The sequence below is a fragment of the Scylla paramamosain genome, chromosome 25, assembly GCF_035594125.1.
Source record: "Scylla paramamosain isolate STU-SP2022 chromosome 25, ASM3559412v1, whole genome shotgun sequence".
In the NCBI taxonomy this organism is placed as follows: Eukaryota; Metazoa; Arthropoda; class Malacostraca; order Decapoda; family Portunidae; genus Scylla; species Scylla paramamosain.
Window position 1 is genome coordinate 6,995,691 of NC_087175.1, and position 23,076 is coordinate 7,018,766.

General features: G+C 42.7%; 1 protein-coding gene across 6 annotated transcripts in view; it reads left to right on the forward strand.

The window, feature by feature from the left end:
* The window catches only part of LOC135113189 (U11/U12 small nuclear ribonucleoprotein 25 kDa protein-like), a 65,760-nt gene that overhangs the window by 41,081 nt on the left and 1,603 nt on the right, over positions 1-23,076 (forward strand). For 4 of the 6 annotated variants that reach the window (XR_010274746.1, XR_010274743.1, XR_010274742.1 and 1 more), the window contains one exon: positions 12,144-12,293. The exons of 1 other annotated variant lie outside the window; for it this stretch is intronic. Coding sequence is in view for 1 of the 5 variants with exons in the window: in XM_064028313.1 (XP_063884383.1) it covers positions 12,144-12,293 (150 nt within the window). In the remaining 4 variants the exon portion in view is untranslated. Of the gene's footprint in view, positions 1-6,234; positions 9,097-12,143; positions 12,294-23,076 lie in introns of those variants that run through there. One more of the 6 variants, XR_010274745.1, reaches the window with a different exon arrangement.

The window sequence follows — 23,076 nt, forward strand, 5'->3', positions numbered from 1 at the left end:
GGCTGCAGAAGGAGGAGAAGTTTGCAGTTAGCAGTTGGCATGAAAATGCTGGTAGAAGATAGCAAGAGCTGCAACACTGCAGTGATAAGAGAGAGGCTGAAGACAGTCAGTTAGAGGAGAGGACTTGTTAAGACAAAAAAGCTTTTGATCCCACCCTCTCTAAAATAGTGGTGTGAATGGAATCCCCCATACACATGAAGCAAACTCCATACATGGACAGATAAGGCCCCTGTACACAGTTAGCAGCTGATGTGGTGGGGGTTAAAAAAACTGGCTGAGATGATACAGAATGCCTAACTTCATAGAACCTGTTTTAGCTAGGAATAGATATCTGGAAGGTTGTGTTGAGTTGATAATTGAAGGAATTGAGTTTTTTGAGACACTGAATATTACTAAGTTTGCTCTGCTCCAATCAGAAGTTTTCCAGAGCTCAGAAGTCAAGCATTCTGTGGCTTCCCTGCATGAGCTGTTTACTTCCTGAAGGGTTGGACATCTATGAAAAGATGTGGAAAAGTGAAGGGTGGTATCATCAGTGTAGGAGTGGATAAGACAAGAAGTATGGTTTAGAAAATCATTGATGAATAATAATAGGAAGAAAGGGGGTGCCATAATCCCTAAGAGCTTGTATTTTGTCCTCAAATCTGGTGTGATTGTGATGCAGAGAGAGAGAGAGAGAGAGAGAGAGAGAGAGAGAGAGAGAGAGAGAGAGAGAGAGAGAGAGAGAGAGAGAGAGAGAGAGAGAAAATAAGAACAATGCTGAGGATTGCTAAGTTAAATGAGACTAATTGAGGATAAAAAATGGATGGAAGGAGCATAAACGGGAAGGTAATGGATGGAAGAAAAATTAAAAGGAGTAGGGGACAGGAAAAGAGAATACTTATTCTCCACTCTCCGATTTTGTCCCTTTTTTGGTCTTTGTGTGGGCCCTTTTGTCATTAAGAAAGAGTACTTTCTCTCTTCCTCTAATTCTTCCCTCATTCCTTACCCTTGCTACTTATATTTATTCTTTCTACTTTCTTCTCTTCCTCCCATCCTCTTCCTTTACCCCTCCTCTGCTTCCTTACCTCATGTATTCTCCTTCCCCAGTCACCCTTTCTCCACTTCCTTGTCCCATGTACTCTCCTTCCCTGGTTATGTCCCTTCCCCACCTTTTTTTTCTTCTCCCCTTCCTCTTTTGTCTTGCCTCAAACCTCCCTCCCTGTCACCTCCCCATTATCTGTCAGAGAGAGAGAGAGAGAGAGAGAGAGAGAGAGAGAGAGAGAGAGAGAGAGAGAGAGAGAGAGAGAGGGAGAGAGAGTGGATGGATGGATGGATGGACGGATGGATGGATGGACGGATGGATGGATGGATGGAGGGAGGGAAGGGAGAGGAGGCCAGGGAAGGGGGAGAAGGGAAGGAAAGGGGAGAGAGAGAGAGAGAGAGAGAGAGAGAGAGAGAGAGAGAGAGAGAGAGAGAGAGAGAGAGAGAGAGAGAGAGAGAGAGAGATTTTATTATTAGTAACAATATTTGTGCTTGGTGTATTACTGCTTCAACTCCACACCTATAGGCCTAGGCATCTGTACTATGGCTGCATTAGATGCCCACTAATTATTAGTTAATTTTTTCAAGAAAAAAGTGCGTCTAATGCCCTGGCAAATGTGGTATTTCTTCTTTGCTTTGACTTTTTAATGATTGACCAAAAATCTTTAGAAGATTTGTCAGTTAATAATTTTGCAGTCTTATTTCTTATTATATTATCTCTATTCATTGTAACATGCTTAATGGCCCAGTGATATTTGTGCTGTGTGTGATGCCTCATGGCAGCGAGCTGGCCCTGAGCTGAACACCTGGCATTCTTCCACACGTCATGCCAGAGGAGACACTTTTCTTTATGTGGCTGAATATTGTCATTCCAACCAGGAATACCATGTGAATTGGTATGTTTTCTTCGAGAAATTGTCAGTTCTGCACATTCATGTAGTATATTAAGAACATTTTCCTTAAATGTCATAATTTGCACGTCGTGTTTATTGCATGATATATCAGAGCTGTCAAATAATCAGGCATGATAATTATGGTAAGTTAATCAAATTTTAAGGTTTATACACCACTTTACCTCTTATCATTATGTCCAGCCATTGTGAAGTTATGTCTTAAAATAAAACATGTCTTCTCAGACATAAAATGTACCTGAATATGATGGTACTTTCAGATTTTGCATGAAAAATTGTATAGAAGAGAAAACTAAGGATTTCTATAAGTATCTTTCATGTCTCCATGCATCTTCCAATATTACATGGGAAGCAGTGTAGGAAGGAAATGGTGTTTCCCTCCCTCTCCCTTCCTCCCTGGCATGTCATTATTGATAGCTAAATGTATCATTAATTTATCATTAGTAACATGTCAATCACTCTACATTGAAAGAGTGATAGAAGGAGGGAGAATGTAGATCTACCATGACTGACTGTGACAAATGCCTGCCAAAAGTGTGCCTACTATTTGTTTCACATAAAACTTGTATCACACATTGCTTAGTTTAGTCCCATATGTGAGTCATGCCCACAATACAAAAGGGTAACACCAGCATACACCTTCAATGAGCCCCTGGGTGCTGCAGTCATCTTGACACGCATGCACACTGCAATGTTTGGCCTGTGGCAGCCATGTTAACACGTTGCCTCTCCACTCTCCGATTTTGTCCCTTTTTTGGTCTTTGTGTGGGCCCTTTTGTCAGTAAGGCAGCACTGTCTCCTTTGGACTCTTTTAATGCCCCAGAAGAGATTCTTCCCCATTGGGAGACTCCAGATCATGGCCTGTATGCAGTTGATTCTCTGCCAGTTTGTCCCCTTGATTCCAACGTGGGCATTAGCTGTGATCCTGCCAACTACAGATGCCTGTGTTCCACCTGCCACAGGGTTATTCCTAGTGATGCCCATGACCCTCATTCTGTATGTATCAGTCACTGTTCTTGTCTTTACTCTATGGATTTGTGCTGTTCTGAGTGCTTAGATTGGTCCTCAGAATTGATGGCCAAGGTATTCAGCCACCATAGGAAGTTGCATGCCAAGAGAGAGAGAGCAGAGCTTGCTGCTCCTCTTCTAAGGGCCCTCTCCTCTGTCCCCTCCCACTGTGGGAGCCTCATCCTTTGTCTTTGGTGGGGAAAATGGGATTGATTTTCTTGGGTTTGCAGTCCTGTCTCTTGGTCCAGGGGATTCTGCCTCCCTGGTTTTGGCAGATGTTGCTTGTTCTTTGTTCCAGTTGCTATGGTGGGTTTGGCTTCCTCCTTTTTACCCATCAGTGCCAAATGTTCTCAGACTTTTTCTCTGCTTTGGTCATTCATTCAGGGAACAAGCAAGCTCTTAATATGCCTTCTCTTCCAGCTCCCCCTCTTTTTCAGTTTACACAGCCTAGAGTCCAGTGCCAGCCCATCCTTGGTTATTGTGATGTAGTGGGATTGAAGTTCTTCCAAGCTGATGTACCGGAGGGTGGGCCTGACTGGGAGACAGGGAAGGGGCCTGGGTCAACATAGGTTTAGGAGTTAGTGGCCAGACTTTGGCCCATGTCACACCCATGTCCATGTGTTCCCCTAGGAAGTTGCATAGTGGTGCAAATGGTGGTGGATCTGGTTTCCCCAACACTGTGCTTGGGTCACTGATCCCCACAGGACGTCATGGAAACAGGACACAACTGGAAGACTATGCCATCTGATCCCAGTCTGAGGGCCCAGGGTGAGGCCTGGATCATGAGTGGCACCAGGATACAAGAGACTGTTCAGCATGTCCTGCCACTGCAGCCATTGGAGGATATTAGGGTTGAAGTGACAGTGTAGTCTGCTCCCTTGTCCTTCTTGTCCATTGCAAGAGAGGGAACCTGCTTCTGTCACCCCTCTTCACATCATCCTTTTAGCCACTGCCTTTCTTCTGCTACTGCAGTAGGTGGCCACCTTCTGCAGGTAGCATGCTCCCAGTTGTCACATGGGATATGTGTTACACTAGGGGGTGACAGGAGGGGCATGCATGACCAGTGCAACATGAGTGACAGGAGCAATGGATGTGACAGACTGACAGAGCAACAACACCAGCTGGCATCTTCTGATTTTGGACATCTATGTTCAGTGGCCTAACCTCTAGCAATGTCACATTGGGCAGGTGCTGACATTTCATTGGATTCGAGGGAGGAAGCACAGGACTAGAGCCCTACAGTGGAATTCCATGGATTTTTGCAGTTCCTCTCCCAGTGTTTTTCAGATGCAGCGGTAGAATCTGAAAAGATCCGCATTGCCTTCACCACAGGGCCATCCCTTCTCAGCAAGATGCTTGTTTTCAAGCCCACCCTGACAATTATTGGCACATGGGACAGGTCCCTCAAGGTGCTGGGAAAGGGGAGGGGGCCAATCAGTGGGACATCTGGCCAGTTACCAGTCCAGGAGGTTCCACCAATACTTCAAGGTACATGACCAGCCACATATGGATCAAGCAGTCAAGGTTAACAAGAGCATTCTTATGGCCTTACCTCTTAAGGTGTAGGAACCCTTTATGAGGGTCTTGGCCAGTCTCAAGCCAAGAGGGGGAGAGGGGGGGCAGTTCTTTTTGCTGATTTCCTTGGCTCTGGCTGCCATCACTACTGCTTATCTTGCCCAGCATGTCTTGGAATGGTGGGGGATAGGTGCAGAGGAATGGGTTTTGTCAGTCTTGAGGGACAAGTACAGGATCCCCTTTGCCCCTTGACCCCCCCCTCTCTCTCCAACTCCTCTTCCCTTAAGGTTGTATCCAGTCAGGATGGAAAGGTTTATAGTCCTCGACCAGGAAGTGTGGTGTTTACGACACATGGGCATGATAGAACCAGTGCCTGGGGATCTGGGGTTCTTCAGTCCCTCGTTTGTAGTGCCCAAGACCACAGGGTTTTTTTTTCCCAATCCTGGATCTCTCACTGCTTAATGAATTTGTCCACACCACCTATATCAAGATGGAGACCATGAGGACAGTGATGTGGCCATATAACACAACAACTGGATGGTCTCCCGGGACTTGAAGAACACATACCTGCAGGTTCCGGTTCTTTGGGACAGCAGGAAACTTCTGCGTTTTCTTAGCAGTGGGTGGCTTTCCAGTTCTGTCCCCTATGCTTTGGCCTCTTGATGGCTCTGCAAATTTTCATGAGGGTTATGACACCTGTCTGTGGAATTTCACCATCGGGGCTTCCATCTGCTCTGTTACCTCAATGATTAGCCATTTCTGGTGGGATTGTCCTTTGCCAGAAGTTGAGCATTGTTCCCAATTCAGAAAAGTCTACTCTTTCTCTGACTCAGACTATGATTTTCTTGGGGATGGCTATCCACTCTTGCTTCTCAGAGGTCTTCCCAACTTCCTCATGTCTGGACAATCTGTGGACCCAGCTCTAGTCATTCCTCAGCTTCAGTTGCCCTTTGGCCATAGGGTGGTTAACCTTGCTCAGGCATGTCTTCTCCATGTCACCTCATTGCAGGAGCAAGGCACTTGTGAAAAGTCTGCAACTGTGGCTCAACCAATCATGTGGGATACAGAGATTGCTCAGAACATTTACAGGTGGCAGTTGGAGGAAAATCTCATGGTGGGGTAATTGCTCCAGCTGGCAGTTTTGGACCACTTCTTGTTCACAGATGCATCCAGGAAAGGTTGGGGTGCAACCCTTCTGCAAGTTTCAATGAGTGGAATTTGGGAAAAGGTGGAGGCTGGCCTTCACATCAATCTTCAGGAACTCAGGGCCATTTGTCTGGATTTCCAGCTGTTCGAGAGGTTCCTGGAACATAGCACTGTTGCTTTTTTCTTGGACAACTTCATGGTACATGCCTACCTGGCCAAGGAAGAGGGCACTTATTCCGTCTCCTTGAATGAAGAGGCCCTTGCCATCCTACTCTGGGCAGACTCTCATGACATTCATCTGGTGATGCTGTTCATCAGGGGGTCATCAAACATTCTGTTATTGTCAGATCATCTCCATGGAGTGGATTGTACACCAGGAGGTGTGCAGTCAGTTGTGGAAACTTTGGGGGTATCCCCTAGTGGATCTGTTTACCACTCGTTTGAACTTATGTCCATCGAATTTTATCTCTCCATTCCAGGATTCCATGGCTATTGCGACTGATACTTTGCTGTACTGGTGGGATCACCAGGACATGTATACCTTTCTGCCTTTTCCTTTGGTCTGGAAGGCTTTGAACAAACTTCTGGTGTCAAAGGGGACTTCCTTCACTTTGATTGCTCCTTTTTGTCTCAGACAGGAATGGTTTCCCAATCTTTGAAAGCCAATGATGGACATGCTGAGGCACCTACCTCCCCAGCCTGACCTACTATGCCAGCCACACATGTGTTGGTTCTTCCACAATTCCACACACGCTTCCTCTAGTTGTGTGGCGAGTGTCCAACAATTCCTTCATCACAAGCATTTCTCTTTAGGGAGTCTTGCAGTATCTGGCCCAGTCTCAATGATTTTCCACTATTATGAATTACCAGATTAAGTGGAGGAGATACCATCAGTGGTGTAAACAGACAGGACACACCATTTCTAACCCTTCGTTCCCTAAGTTCAACTTCTTACTGTATGTGAAACATAAGTGCAATGTGTCACCTTCAGTGATTAAAGATCACAAGACCATGCTCAGGAGTATTTTCCATCTCCAGGGGTGTGACCTATCTAAGGAGCCAGTCCTCCAGAAGTTGATCAGATAATTTTCCAGGAAGGGTTTAGGTCTTGGGGTGGGTACCCTTCTTGGAATGTGGATGTGGTTTTAGCAGCAAGCCTCCATTTGAACCTCTGCATTGGGCTTCCTTCTGGGACCTATTGAAGAAGACCCTCTTCCTCTTGCCCCTTGTGATGGTAAAAAAAATTAGGGAACTGCAAGTCCTGTCATTTTTGACTGCTATGCAGGATGATGACTTACTTCTTTCTTATCTTCTGGACTTTATAGCCAAGATGGAGACAGGGGAATTTAGTGCCTTGAGAGTTTTGTCTTCATAGTCTTGCCTCTGTTGTGAATCTGAAGAAGGAGGAATGTGTGCTGTGCCCTCTCAGGGCTTTGTCCCCCTACTGACAGGTAATGTTGTCCTTTCACCCTTTCTTTCTTTGTTAAGGACCAGTTGAGACCAATGTCTAAGGCAGCTCTCTCCTTCCTCAGAGAGACCATTAAGGGGGATCATTAGGTCTTCTGGGAAGAACTGGGATCCTTGCTGAAAGTCAGAGAACATGATATTAGAGCTATTACCACTTCTATGTGTCATGATCGTTTACTCACTTGCAATCGTACGATTCCGGTTATCTTTCTAAGAAAGTCGATGTTACACTGATCCTGGAAAGTTTTAAAGGTCTGGATTTTTAAAGGGTTCGAGTGCCTACCCGACCTATCCGAAATCGCCAGAATTACACCCTCTCACTCTACCTTGACACAGCACACCTGGAATCACCTCTAATACCAGATCAATGTTGGGGGAGTAGAAAACACAATTATTCTATGTTACAACCACATATATTAATACTAATGATAATTCACAAACAACATGAGGTAGTACATGTTACTACATGACGTTCTCATCACTTCACATAACACCAGAACCCGTTTACACCACCAATCACAGAAATATTTCTCTCAACCGCAGGAATTTACTCAGACGCCATTACCATGTCCCCAGACAATAATTCCCATATTTCACCTCCTCAAGCGTCACAGATCACCATCATCACCAAAGACTACCCATAACACCATAACATCATCCCCAAAATCACCAATACACCACAACACCAGCTTCCAAGGTCAGCACCTCAACCTCCACTCACAAAATGGCTGCCAGTGTGACCTGTGACCCCTTCAAACAGCGTCACCAGCACAACTCAACAACCGAATTTCAGTGGACAAGAGCTCTTGGTACCACAAAAGACTCACTAACCTGATCCTGAATATCAAGGTTATACCGCTACACCAATACCTCCACGCACTTACTCCACCACCAATCCACATCAAGATTCTTCCCTGAGAGTCGCCACCTTCCTCTCTACTTCATGACCTAAGGCGCTCTACCTTCCCCTCCTTGGAATGTGTTGTTGCCCACTCAAGCTCCCCTCGTTTCAACATATTTCCACCTCAATTATACTACCTCCCTTATACATACAAAGATACAAAGAACTTAAATTATGAAGAGAATAATACTACATGATATAAAATGAGTAAATAAGCCTTACACTACTTATAACCAATAATAAGGATAATGTCTGAAAGGCAGGTAACCAGAACACAGGGGACACTCAGAAAACGTGTTCCTTTTCAAGGTAAACCTGGCCAATAACATGACACATGTTGTTCTGGAGGAACAGACCCATCTCTGGCATTTTGGAGATGGCAAGTTGGAGGACTCATTCAGTCTTCACTGACCACTACCTCAAAGACGTTCAATGTCAGGATGGTGACACCTTCGCCTTGGGCTTGGTAGCGGCTGCTGATGATGTGGTCTAGCTTTCCCTCGCAGGGCATTCACTTGGTCTCAGGGCTCCTCTCTTTGCAAGGTCTTTACTCACTTTGGATGTGCTTTGGATTTGAGTCAGTAGTAAAGCACTAGGCGTATTCTGGTTGGGCACACCAGCATACTGCTTCTAGAGACAAGGCACAGGTTCACGACTGGGGGAGTATTTTATGTTTGTGGACAATTCGTCTTCTTTGCACATACACCTGTTTCCCTTCCATGAGTATGACCCTCTACCTTAACATTGTAGTCAGCATAAGCTATGAGTGAAACGAATAGTATTTTTAATCCTAAAATCCTCTTCGTGCCTTCCGTTACAAATGTATCCATTCAAAAATGTATGTTGGTTTTATCTTTTTGTGCTGTGAAAATGGTTTGTGTTCAGGACTAAGTATAAGCTATGTATGATGCAGTTAAGTGAAAAATGTATTTTAGGATTAAAAATACTTTGTTCACCTTTTACTTGGTGGGTTAATTATGGCGAATCTTTTCATCTAGAGATTTCAACATCCGACTAAAACATTATCTTTCCAAATGCTTATGTTGATGTTATCGTTATCAAAGAACTAAGAAGAATGTGAATTTGAAGTGTTGGAACTGTATACTGAGCAGGATGTGAAAAATAATAAACAGTACACTCAAATGTTATTATTAATCATCAACTTTGATTTCTGGGGTGGGTGGGGAGGGAGGGAGGGAGAGGAAGGGAAACACCCACCTCCTCCCTATTCTGCTTCCTACGCAATACTGAAAGATGCAAGGCAACACACAAGAAATCTTTAATATTCTCTTTTATGTAATTTTTCATGCAAAATCTGAAAGCACACTCAGTTCAGGAGTAGTTTATACCTGAGAAGACATGTTTTATTTTAAGCATAACCTCACAATAGCTGGACATAACGATTATTAGTCAAGTGGTGCATAAACCATACAGAAGAATACAAGTCTCAAATACAAGGTTGCCAGCAGTATAGTGTGTGGATTGAAAGTAATGCACATTCTTTAGGAATATTTTAAGTAAAGTTAGTGCTATGTTGATCATAGGAACCACTGTGGTACATGGGGTTGTGGTACAGTAATATCTTGCACACTTGGGCATTAATGTGCCCTTAGGCATGCAGGTTTAAATCCTGGCCATGGTTCAAAGTTAGGAAGGACATCCAGTTGGAGTTGTGGTTCCCTCTATTCCAGAATCAAAACCTTCCATTAGTAGGTGCCATCCTATTCCTGATAGGGGGAACCTGAGTGTAAAAAAAAATAAAAAAAAATACTATGCAGATACAAATAAATTTCTTGTAGAATATACATTAAGGTTGGATATTTTGTTTTTTATGTGTGTTAAGGTAACGGAATAAACTCAGTTAATTTAGAATACATGGTGAAAAAACAAACAACAACAAATAACTTTCTCTCCTCATTTCCTGTTCAAAGCTAATATTGCATCTGTGTGCACAACAACTTAAATTGCTCTCATGCCCACATTCTTAAATCTTCCAAATTTTCTACCAACTGGCTATGACTGCAGTCATTCTCTATCTAAATTTATCTGTGCTGTATACCTCTCACCTAACTACTCTGGCTATAAAAAATTCTTTGACAACTTCTAAAGTAGAGCACATCCTGACTCTCTTCCCCTTCTTAGAAATATCCATTCTTGGAGACTTCATTGTTCACCACCAGCTTTAGCTTTTCCTCTCCTTTCACTGACCAATCTTGTGAACTAGCCTTAAACTTTGCTATCCTCCATGACCAACTAGTGCAACACCCTACCTGTATTCTTGACTGTCTTGGAGATATGTCCAACATGCTTGACCTTTTCCTAATCTCTAATCCTTCTGCTCATGCTGTCATTCTGTCTTATCCATTGGGCTCCTCTGATCACAACCTCCTATCTTTATCTTGCCCTATCACTCCAGTTCCTCCTCAGGGTCCCCCAAAGCAGAGGTGTCTCTGGCATTTTGCCTCAGCTAATTGGGGAGACCTGATTAAGTATTATTCAGATTTTCCTTGGAATGCTTCCATGTCAGAGACTTGTGTCTCTGTGCTGAGCACATAAGAGAGGTGATAGTGACTGGCATGGAGATGTACATTCTTCACTCTTTGTCTTGCCCTAAACCTTCCAAACATTGCTTTAACTCAACCTGTTCTCAAGCAATACATGATAGAAAGGTGGCTCACAAATATTACTTGAACCTTCCATCACCTGAATTTCAAGCACTTTTTACTTCTGCTTGAAATCATGCCAAGACTGTTTTCCAACTAGTCAAAGCTCCTTCATCATTAGAAAATGTAAAAATCTTTCTCAGTTTAATTCTTCTTGTGACTTGTGGCACTTAGGCAAAATTATCTACAGGGGCTTTCTTCATCATTTTCTTCTATTTAACCTGATGACAGCACTGCCTTCTCATCTATCTCTAAAAACTTAATTCTTTGCTGAAACCTTTACTAAAAATATCTTGGATGATTGACGGGTTGCTCCTCCCTCTCCTCCACCCTCCAGCTATTTATTGCCTCCCATTAAGATCCTTTGCAATGATGTTTTCCATGCCCTCATTGGCCTTAACCCTTGGAAGGCTTGTGGGCTTGATGGGGTCACCTCCTCCAATTGGTGTTGTTTTTTTTCATTATTATTACTTCACTGCAGCACATTTTATTCATCATCCTTTTGATGTTTTATGAAGTCCTTCATTTATATGCATGAGAAAATTTCCATATAGTCTGGAAGTATTTTATTTTAATTTTTGAGGGGTGAAACCAAACCCTGCACATTAGTGGCAACCTGACTGTACGTAAATATTCTTGAGCCACTCGGTAATTGCTTCCGGTAGGACTGTATTGGTAAAATGCATGGAAAATCTCTTCTTTGTCAAGATGTCTAAGCCACTAAAGAAGGCACATAAAAAAAAAAAACTTTGATACTTACAGAGCCTAGTATTGGCAATGCAGTGAAGAAAATAGAAAAGTGTCTTATAGTACATTGGCCAGACACATGCTACTCATCTCTGGCACTCATCTCTGCTTCATTGACCTTTGAGCCTGTGGTGGATAATATCCCTTATTCTGGGACACAGAGCCATTGTAACATTCATATTTTCATAGTTTACATTCCCTGGGTTTCCCAAGGTACCTGTTTATTGATAAGGAAGGCTGAATAGGTGGGTGAGCTGTGCACCAACTGCCCCTGTGCAGTTTCAAACAAGGGGTTGCAGATTTGTAACCTGGCACACTGCACCATAGAGGCACTAATTTATTGTAATGAAGTTCAAATATTGTTGAGATTGCATAGATGAGTGATCAAAAAGGGAATTTATGCAATATGTATCACTAACCAAACAGCAAGGGGATTTATATATAACTTGAGATACAGCCTCTATACTCATACTTGGGAATTATGTAGCTGATGACATTGTATTTGAAGAAATATTTCCATGATTTTGAGTGGCTTTTAAGTTTCCATTAACATTCACTTGGATTAGCTATTTTGATACTTACAGTATATCTGAGCTTACTGGAGTGCAGGTGTTGTGTGCCTTACTTAACTATTCATCTTTTCTCAGGGCAGCATTAATAAATGAAAATATAACCTGAAACAGGTAATGGAAAGTAAGATAAGCACTGTAGCAGTACATGTGTCAGTATCTGATCTTTGCCTTTATTCTACTATTTGCCCTGCAGGTGAGAGTGCTGAATGAACTAGAGCATGGCCGTGCCATGAAGGTGTATGTGGAGAGGGCTGATGGTGGGCTGTGGGGTGTGGTGGTGCCTCGAGAGGCTACTGTGCGTGACCTGAAATTGGCCCTCAAGAAGCATGTTGCTCTTGCATTGGTATGTATATGTGTGTGTGTATTTACTTGGTTGTATTTTATGGGAAAAGAGCTATGTTTGTGCTGTCCCATCTTTTAATATCCAATTTAGCCTTGAATCCATGTATGTGTGTGTTTAGAGCAGAAGAGAATGAGAAGCTGACATATTACCATAACTAGAGAGATAGTGGAACAGGAGATAGATAGGGTAAAAAAAGTTCAAGTCACCAGGACCAGATGAAATATATCCCAGAGTACTTGAGGAATGCAAAGGGGTTTTTATTTTCTGTCTTTAGGAAATCACTTGAGTCAGGTGAGGTTCCAGTAATGTAGAGGCAGGCCAATTATAGACCTGTCAGCTTAACTTCTGTTTTAGGGAGCATTTAGACAAACATAACTTGATAAAATCAGTCGCAGCATGGCTTCACGAAGGGAAAGTCTTGCCTGACGAACTTGTTAAGTTTTTCTAGTAAGGTTTATGAGGCAGCAGATAATGGTGATAGTTATGAACTCCTATATCTGGACTTTAGTAAAGTGTTTGACAAGGTATCCCATCAGAGGCTCCTGAGAAAGGTTAGGGCGTACAGGATAGATGGGAGGGTGTTAGGCTGGATAAAGTCATGGCTAAGTGACAGGGGACAGAGTTGTAATAAATGGCTCTAAATCCGAGTGGGGTCAAGTAATCAGTGGGATGCCACAGGGATCATTATTAGGGCCATTGTTGTTTGTGATATATATCAATGACTTGAATAGTGGAATTAATAGTGATGTTAGTAAATTTGCGGATAACACAAAGATAGGTAGATTAATTAGGTCAGAATCAGATGCCGTCACCTTGCAGGCAGATTTGGATAAGGTGAAGGAATGGACAGACAGATGGCAAATGCATTTGATATCAACAAATGCAAAGTACTTAAAGTAGATAGAAGAGACCCACACAGTAGGTACATAATAAACAGCAAAGCTCAGGGTACAAAAAAGATTTAGGAGTTATAGTTAGCTCTGAACTTTGTCTAAGAAAGCAATGGATAGAGGCCAGAAAGAGGGCAAATAAGGTATTAAGATTAATTTTTAGGAGTGTTAAAAGTAGAAGCCCCAAAGTAATATTAAAGTTATATTTGGTGCTGGTCAGACCTCATCTAAACTATACTGTGCAGTTCTGGTTCCATTATTATGGGAAAGATATAGGTCTATTAGAATCAGTACAAAGGAGAATGACCTAAAGGATACAGGGGATGAAGAGTATTCCTTATGAAGAGAGATTGAAGCTGTTAAATTTGCATTCTTTAGAGAGACGTAGATTAAGAGTGGACCTGATAAAACTTTTTAAGTGGTATAAGAGTTATAACAAGGGAAACAAAAGCAAAATCTTTAGGATCAGTAACAAGGATAGAACAAGAAATAATGTGTTCAAGCTTAAAAATTTAGGTTTAAAAAGAGATAGGAAGAAACTGGTTCTCAAATAGAATGGTAGATGAATGGAACAGACTCAGTAATCAAGTTGTTAGTGCTAAGTCATTAGGGAGTTTTAAGAGAAGATTAGACAGATTTATGTATGGGGATGATAGGTGGAAATAGGTAGGTATGATTCACACAGGGGCTGCCATGTGTAGGCTTGATGGCTTCTTGCTGCTTCCCTTATTTCTTATGTTCTTATGTTCTTATCTATTATTTTCTGATGGTCATCTGGCCTCACAACAGGCAGAAATCATAGTGACCAATTTTTGTGTTGGACTGAGACCACTCACACACCACATAGTGGGACAGTGAGGTTACAGCCTTACATCCCACACCTACTTGCTGCTTGGTGAACAGGGGCAACACATTAAGAAGCTTGCCTATCTGCCATGTCACTTCTGGGCCTTGAACCCAGGCCTTCTTAGTTGTGAGCTGAGTGTACTAACCAGTACACTATGTGGTGTGTGTGTATGTGTGTGTGTGCACATGTATACTAATTTTTTTTCATATCTTGTAAGATGGAGAATTTGAGCTAATCTAATGTCTGTATGATTTTGATCCAGCTTGGCTTGAATTCAAGAATGTCCAGCTCTTTCAACAGGTCATGTCAGTAGATCATGTCTGTAAATTAATTCCAATTTATTGTGTTTGACATCATGATTAAATCTTCCCTCTCTCACTTTCCATAAAATAAGTATTTAAATTTTTTCAGTCTTTTCATAAGGCATTTTTCTTGTTCTTGTTAGCCACCATTTATGCAGCTGCATTTTGTACCTTCTCTAGCCTGTGTTATTTGAATGTGGTAATTGGCTTTATTGCACCAAATACTCCTTCCTTAAATTCATATTGTCTTGTAAGTAATGTGTAATTTTCTTTTAGAAATTCAATCCATCTTTTGATAAAGCTTATCAACTACTGAAATTAGTTGGAGAGACTGACTTATAGTTGCATGTTTCTGTTTATCAGTTACCTTCTAGATGGTTACTTATATTGGCTTGTTTAATTCCTGTGACACATCACCTTTTAATGTAATTTCAATTGCAGGGATCCTTCCAAGACCTGTTTAAAAATAAATTATCCATTATAAAATGAATTATTCATTCCAGAGCGGTCTCTGCTTTGTACAGTCCTATATGATGCAGATTTAGTCCACAAGTTAGAAATCATAATTTTTTTGAAAAATAAACTGAGTGATGTCATGATCATTTTCATATCTCAGCACTCAATCTCTGATGGTGTGAAGTTATGGATGTTCATGTTTGTTTGGCTTTTGCTTTATATCTTTTGTATGACACCTCATTTTTCCTCGAGAGCTACACTACTTATACATGCTTTCTTTCAACTACAGCCACACTTCTTTATTCTCATCGTTTGCTTTCCTTCCTCACCCACTCCTTTTATCCCACAAACCTGTTCTGTACACCCAACCATAGCACTCTTGAATAGCTATTCTTCCATATTGCCATAGCCTCACTCTTTCCATACATCCCATGAAACTTCCAACTCCTCATGACACTCCACAACTTTTCTCATGTGCTCATTTTATTTTCAGAATCTCCTTATCACATCCAGCTAACCTACCATGCAGTCATCCTCCTCAAACCTACATACTTCACATAACTTTCCACCAGGTAGTGATCAGACATTCACATTCCCACTCATCAACATTTTTATATCCAACTGCCAGTTTTGGTTGACACCATCAGACTCAGCAGTGACTGTAGAATCTATATGTATTGTAAAAACTTGACAAAACATAAAAGGGAAATGGTATTAGGACGAGCTGAACTGTGAAGATGTTAAAAAAATGTTTATAACATGTTTTACTTATGCTTACTATTTTCAACAGTTAGTCATTGAATGATGAAATATATTATTACATTATGTAGGAAAAACTCTTGTGAACATAATAGTGTGATCAGAATGCATATAAAACTCCACATATTGAAAACACAGTAATTTAAAGCAACGTGTCACTCTTCACAACCATCACGGTGGCGGGACACGTGGCGGGGCATGTGGAGACTGAGGGAAGTTAGACACCAAACAAGTGAGGTGGTACTTATTAAAAGTTATAAATAGTGCCCAGAATTATTATATGTTATGAAAAATTCATAATTTTCTTTCATATGGACTAGGTTTTCATATCCTTTTTTCATAGTAGTGAGTGAAATATAGTTAACTGAAACCTGTATGTAAAATACTTGTTCAGTGATACAGAAAGGGCTTAGAAAGATGAAAACATAATATTTATGTTTTTGGTGGTAATTATATAATCTCTTTTAAATTAAGATGTCACATCCCAAAATTGCTGAAGTTAAGCAGGATTATGCCTGCTACAGGTAAAAAAGAAACTTAATCAAAATTGTTTATTGATTAATGGTCAGCATAATGTTATATCTGAAGAATGGTCCTCTTTCTTTTTTTTTAATGTCTGCTTATCCTATTTTTTCTTCCACTGTATTGTAATGCTACAGCAGAAGATTGCCTTAGTCCTCTTAAGCCTAATCTGGTTAGGGAGGTTGGTTATGTTGTTAAATAAAAAATAGATAAATAAGAAAATAAAAGCCTACCAAAAGAATCGTGCAATGAAAATATGTAACTTTTCTTAAAAAAACAAAAACATATAATGGAGGCTCTTCTAATACACTTCTCTTCAACAAACTTTTATTACAAGTTTGAATGGAATTAATTAATGAAAACTGAAGTACTGTGAGATAAATTTTGCCTAACAATCTTTCACTCCCAGCCTACCTATAAATGCATCTCTCTCTCTCTCTCTCTCTCTCTCTCTCTCTCTCTCTCTCTCTCTCTCTCTCTCTCTCTCTCTCTCTCTCTCTCTCTCTCTCTCTCTCTCTCTCTCTCTCTCTCTCTCTCTCTCTCTCTCTCTCTCTTTTTATTTAAACAAGAATTTACATCAGGCTTAAAACAACACGTTTTTTATGCTGTTATTTGAAAAGCCTATACTTAAATGTAAAGAAGAAAATATATACAAAAAGTGAACTCATCCTACTATATATATATATACACATGATTAACACAGCACTAGTGTGGGAGTTGGTGTTTTACGCCACCTGTGTGCAGCCACTTTCACTTGCTGGAGTGTCATTGTCTGTGTATCACTCGTGGCTGCCGTAAACACATTCCACAGTCTGGAGGTTCTGGCTGTGTAAGAGCGCTGGTGCTAACTCGAGTAAGATCGAGGCACTTGCACCAGCATGTCACTGGAGGTGGTGGTCCTGGACTCCCTCCGGACAGCTCGTGGTGGGAGCCTTAGCGAGCTGAGATGAGGGACCTCCAGAACCCGGGCCTTGTGCTGGACCACCAGCGCTGACACATCCCGCCGATGCTCCAGCGATGTGACTCCGGTCTGCTCCTCCTGCTGCTGCTGCTGCTGCTGCTGCTGCTGCTGCTGCTGTCTGTCCATCCCCACCAAGTGCAGGGCACGTCGTTGCACAGCATCCAGTCTCTGCAAGTGGGTGGGGGCACTCGACATCCAGGACAAGGCACTGTACTCCATACAAGGCCGTATCTGAGCCTTGCACAGTGGGAGGATGCCCCGGGAGTCGAGGTTTCCTGACATCCGACGCAGTGCAGAGACTCGCTGGGAGACCTGGTGGGCAACAGCAGCAACATGGCGGTCAAAAGCGCAGGCCACAGTCCACTGTCACTCTCAGCAATTTGACGTGTTCCTGGAGGGGAAGTGTCTGGTCTCCAAAACTCAGACAACCTGAGACGGCTGGGGAGGGCAGCTGGGGACTGGGAGATGACCATGGCCTGCGTCTTTTCTGGAGCGAAGCTGAATTGCCACGCTCTCTCCCCACTCCATCACCAGCCTGAGGCTGCCTATTCAGCTCTCCAACGGCTTGCTGACTATCGGAGCGGCAGTAGGAGCGGGAGAGACTTCAGTCGTTGGCGTATGCAAGCAGAGTTGGCATTTGCCGCAGGAGGTCCATTGATGTAGATGTTCCACAGGAATCGGGCCCAACACTGAACCTTGTGGAACTGAGGCCTGTATAGGTAACGGCTGGGATGCCTGTCCATTGATGACTACCCGGAGGGTTCTCCCCCTGGAGGTAGTCCCTCGAGCAGTGCAAGGAGGTTGCCCTTGGATACCCTTGGCGCAAAAGCTTTTTTACAAGCCCCGCGTGCCAGACCCTATTAAAGGCCCCAGCAATCTCTCTCTCTCTCTCTCTCTCTCTCTCTCTCTCTCTCTCTCTCTCTCTCTCTCTCTCTCTCTCTCTCTCTCTCTCTCTCTCTCTCTCTCTCTCTCTCTCTCTCTCTCTCTCTCTCTCTTTTTTTTTTTTTTTTTTTTTTTTTTAAACAAATATTTACAGAAAGGCTTAAAATTCCACGTTGAGTGTGGAATTATTTAAAAAGCCTATGTTAGTATTTTTAACAGGAATAACACTATACTCGTACATGCTTAACATAAAGATTATAACGTTAATACAATAAAATAATAAAAATTTAAAGATTTAAAGCGCCAGTGGGGACAGGTGCGCGCTACGCCAGCTGTGGGCTGCCAGCTTCACCTGGTGCGTGGACATGTCCTGCACTTGGGGCGTGGCCGCCGTGAACATGTTCCACAGCCGCGAAGTCCTGGCTGTGTAGGTGCGCTGGTGTTGGCTAGAGCGAGATCGAGGCACCTTCACTAGCTCGTCTAGACGTAGATGTGGACGAGCAGGCAGCACTACAGGGAGATGGATAAGGAAGATCTCATCTCTTACACTCTACGCCTACAGAAGGATTGTAACCAACAAAAATAAAATAATTCGGTCCCTCACGCTACAAAGGGACTGGATTCTCGAAAAACAGACACACGTGGCTGAACTACATGAGCTCATGGAGGTCCTCACGGAGTGCAAGAAAGCAGACGCAAGAGTTTCCAGCAGTTCTATTGCGACTACTGCTACTCCCTCCTCTATCCTGAGGACCTGGGAGAAGGCGTGGTGCCTCCTCGGACCCACTGGAGGCAGTGGTGGCAATCTGGAAGGCCTAAGCCTCTCATAAGAGTAGCGGACGCCCTCACCACAGCGGCCGCACCCCCCACCACCGCCACCACCACCCACAGCCTCAGGTATAGCACCAACACCACCATTACCACCAATAACAATAGCAGCAGCAACAGTAACAAAAACACCATCAACAACAACAACAGTAACAGTAACGATAACAACAGCAACAACAGCAGTAGTAGTAGTAGCAACAACAGCAACAACAACAGCAGGAGAAACAGCAGCAGTACTACCAGCAGCAACAGCAGTAGCAGCAGCAGCAGCAGCAACAATAGTAACAACAACAACAGCAACAATAATAGCAATAGGAGCAACAACAACAACAACAACAACAAAAATAACAATGGAAGCAGGAAGAAGACCCAGCGACAGCGACGCGGCCAGCGGCGGGCACGAAGTCACCCCAACACACCTGACCGGCGACCTGTCCCTCCTCCTCGCATGACTCAGCCACAGGCATCTGTGTACCCAGTGAGGCACAGGGGAGAGCAAAGGGTCCGATGCGACTACTGCTTCCGCCCCGGCCACACAGCTGAGATGTGCTACAGCCGCGCTGCTGACGAACGCCAGGAACAAAGGCAGGAGAATATGTTCATGAGGGTTCTGACGGAGGGTTTAGCGCGGCAACAACTTCCTCACCCCCAGCAGCCCTTTCTCCTCTCTCTCTCTCTCTCTCTCTCTCTCTCTCTCTCTCTCTCTCTCTCTCTCTCTCTCTCTCTCTCTCTCTCTCTCTCTCTCTCTCTCTCTCTCTCTCTCTCTCTCTCTCTCTCTCTCTCTCTCTCTCTCTCTCTCTCTCTCTCTCTCTCTCTCTCTCTCTCTCTCTCTCTCTCTCTCTCTCTCTCTCTCTCTCTCTCTCTCTCTCTCTCTCTCTCTCTCTCTCTCTCTCTCTCTCTCTCTCTCTCTCTCTCTCTCTCTCTCTCTCTCTCTCTCTCTCTCTCTCTCTCTCTCTCTCTCTCTCTCTCTCTCTCTCTCTCTCTCTCTCTCTCTCTCTCTCTCTCTCTCTCTCTCTCTCTCTCTCTCTCTCTCTCTCTCTCTCTCTCTCTCTCTCTCTTTTACAATATACCTAGATTCTACAGTCACTGCTGAGTCTGATGGTGTCAATCAAACTGGCTATCTCATATATGAAGTGAGTTATGGCATATAATATAGAAGCATTTCTCACTCGAGCATGCAAAGTGTTACTTGATGCGAGCGCTAGCCAGAGAGTGGTGCAGCCAATCAGCTACAAACTTACAAACCCACCTAGGTGCCAGGAGCAGTATGCAGAAAAGGTCATAAGTCTGTTATGAGCTGGATGAAGTTCATAAACCTTCTAAGAGTAGCTCATAAGCCTTATGAGTAATGCAGAAAAGTTCGCATTGGGTTATGAGTACTCCTCACGTGTTGTTATGTTATAATTCATGGAGAGGACTCCTGTGAAGTTTATGAATTACTCACAAGTGATAATGGTGGAGGAACAACAACTCATGGTACCACAGCACCGAACTATTTTGATTAGATTTGCCTAGATTTTACTTGAAAAACTTTAATTTATTGTTTTGTAAGAATTTAATGGCTGTTACAAGGGAGTGAAGGTGGTTCACTCAAATCATACATCTAGCACACTGTTCATTCATGTGTGGGTCCCCAAGTGTTGGGTAGACCCAATGAACCTACACCAGGAGCAGCGTGGCCCAATGCCACACTCAACTAAACCTAACCAAACATTAATTAACAAAACTATCTTATGTCAAAGTAGTTGAGTTAGGTTAGGTGTGGATAGATATGGTTTAGTCTAGATTGGTGTGATTTAGTTAATGAAATGGGTCAGAGTGAAAAAGAGTGGGGATTCATTGGGCTGAGCGATTGGACAGCACTGCATACTTAATCTTGTATCCAGAAAAAACGGTCTTACTATCAGAATAATGTTTAAGTAAGTAATATTAAGCAGTTGCTGGGGGTTCACTGTATATATATATATATATATATATATATATATATATATATATATATATATATATATATATATATATATATATATATATATATATATATATATATATATATATATATATATATATATATATATATATATATACATGAGTAGCTGGTCTGAGTGGCTGGTATTTAAGATTGTCCACTGTCTCCCACCCATGGTGTAACATGTGATTGGTTGTTCTGCAGTGCTGCTGTTCTCATGCTGGGCAAGGTTTTTATGGTTTCTGATTGTATGTTGAGGCTCAGCTCATCTTTCTTGATGTACGGCGCTTCTAGGATGGCAGACATATCATGCAGGGAAGCCACAGAATGCCTGACTTCTGATCTTTCTAAAATTCCTGATTGGGGCAGAGCAAACTTGATATTGTTCAATGCCTCAAAAACTCAATTCCTCCATCTATCAACTCGACACAACCTACCAGACAACTATCCCCTCTTCTTCAATGACACTCAACTGTCCCCCTCTTCTACACTGAACATCCTCGGTCTGTCCTTTACTTATAATCTGAACTGGAAACTTCACATCTCATCTCTAGCTAAAACAGCTTCTATGAAGTTAAGTGTTCTGAGACGTCTCCGCCAGTTTTTCTCACCCCCCCAGCTGCTAACTCTGTACAAAGGCCTTATCCGTCCATGTATGGAGTATGCTTCACATGTCTGGGGAGGTTCCACTCATACTGCTCTTCTAGACAGGGTGGAATCAAAAGCTTTTTATCTCATCAACTCCTCTCCTCTAACTGACTGTCTTCAGCCTCTCTCTCACCGCCGCAGTGTTGCATATCTAGCTGTCTTCTACCGCTATTTTCATGCTAACTGCTCTTCTGATCTTGCTATCTGCATGCCTCCCCTCCTTCCGCAGCCTCGCTGCACAAGACTTACTTCTTTCTCTCACCCCTATTCTGTCCACCTCTCTAATGCAAGAGTTAACCAGTATTCTCAGTCATTCATCCCTTTCTCTGGTAAACTCTGGAACTCCCTGCCTGCTTCTGTATTTCCACCTTCCTATGACTTGAATTCCTTCAAGAGGGAGGTTTCAAAACACTTATCCACCAATTTTTGACCACTGCTTTGACCCTTTTATGGGACTGGCATTTTAGTGGGCATTTTTTTTTTATTAGATTTTTGTTGCCCTTGCCCAGTGTCCTTCCTACATAAAAAAAAAAAAGGCGCTTGTCATCAGGGCAGGCCATGATGATTTCTGTGTTTTCTTCTAATATTTTTCTTGTTAGCTGTGACTTGTATTGGCAGTAGATCTCTGTTTTTTTTTATTTTCTTGAAGACTGTCTCTTCCACACACCCCATAAAGAAGTTTGTTAGTAGTACTCTGAGTGGAGAACCCATAGCATCACCATCAATTTGTCTATACTTTTCTCCTCAGGGGAAGGTGAAGGGTGCCTCTTGGGTGCAGCATTCTAGGAGGCCAATGAAAGCCCTGAAGAAAAACTCATCAAGCTCATTTCCACCTGTAATACTAAAAGCAACACCACCAAGTTTAACAAGTTCATGAGCTACTGCTACAGCAGTGTAAAAACACACAAGCTGGGAAACAAACTGAGACCTGTTATTTAGCAGATACCCATTGCTAAGAAGCTCTGTGCCATCCTGACCCTCTTTGTACCAGCTACATACAGCCTGAATTCAGCCATGGACTTCCTGGACATCCTGAAAACTAACAAGGCATCACTGGATGTTGAGTCCCTCTTCACAAATGTCCCAGTTCAGTGAACCACCAGCTACACATAATTGATTTTGTATACCATGGTAACAGCATCCCTACCATGGACATTCCAGAAAAAAATGCTCCGTGACCTCCATGAATGCTGCACCCAAGAGGCATCTTTCATCTACCCCATTGAAGAAGAGTATAGACAGATTGATGATGTTGCTATGGGTTCTCCACTTGGAGCACTACTAGCAAACTTTTTTATGGAGTGTGTGGATGAGACAGTATTCAAGAAAATCAAGCAACCAGAGATCAACTGCCAGTACATCAACTACATCTTCATAAAAACCATGAACAAAGAAGAAATTGAAGAACTAAAATGCACCCTGCAAGAGATATCAGGACTAAACTTCACCATTGAGCACAGCATCAATAGAGCAATATCATTCCTGGACATCCTGATAAGACAAGACCAAGAAACTTTCAACACTGATGTCTACATGAAACCCACAAACCCTGGCCACTGCCTGAATGGGAACAGTGAGTGCCTCCAATGATAGAAGGATTCTACCATTGCAGCATATATACAAAGAGCACTCAGTCATTGTAGCATGTGGAAGCAAGTCCATCAAGAAATAGAATGCTCTATACAAGTGCTACTAAACAATGACTTAAACAAACCAAACAAG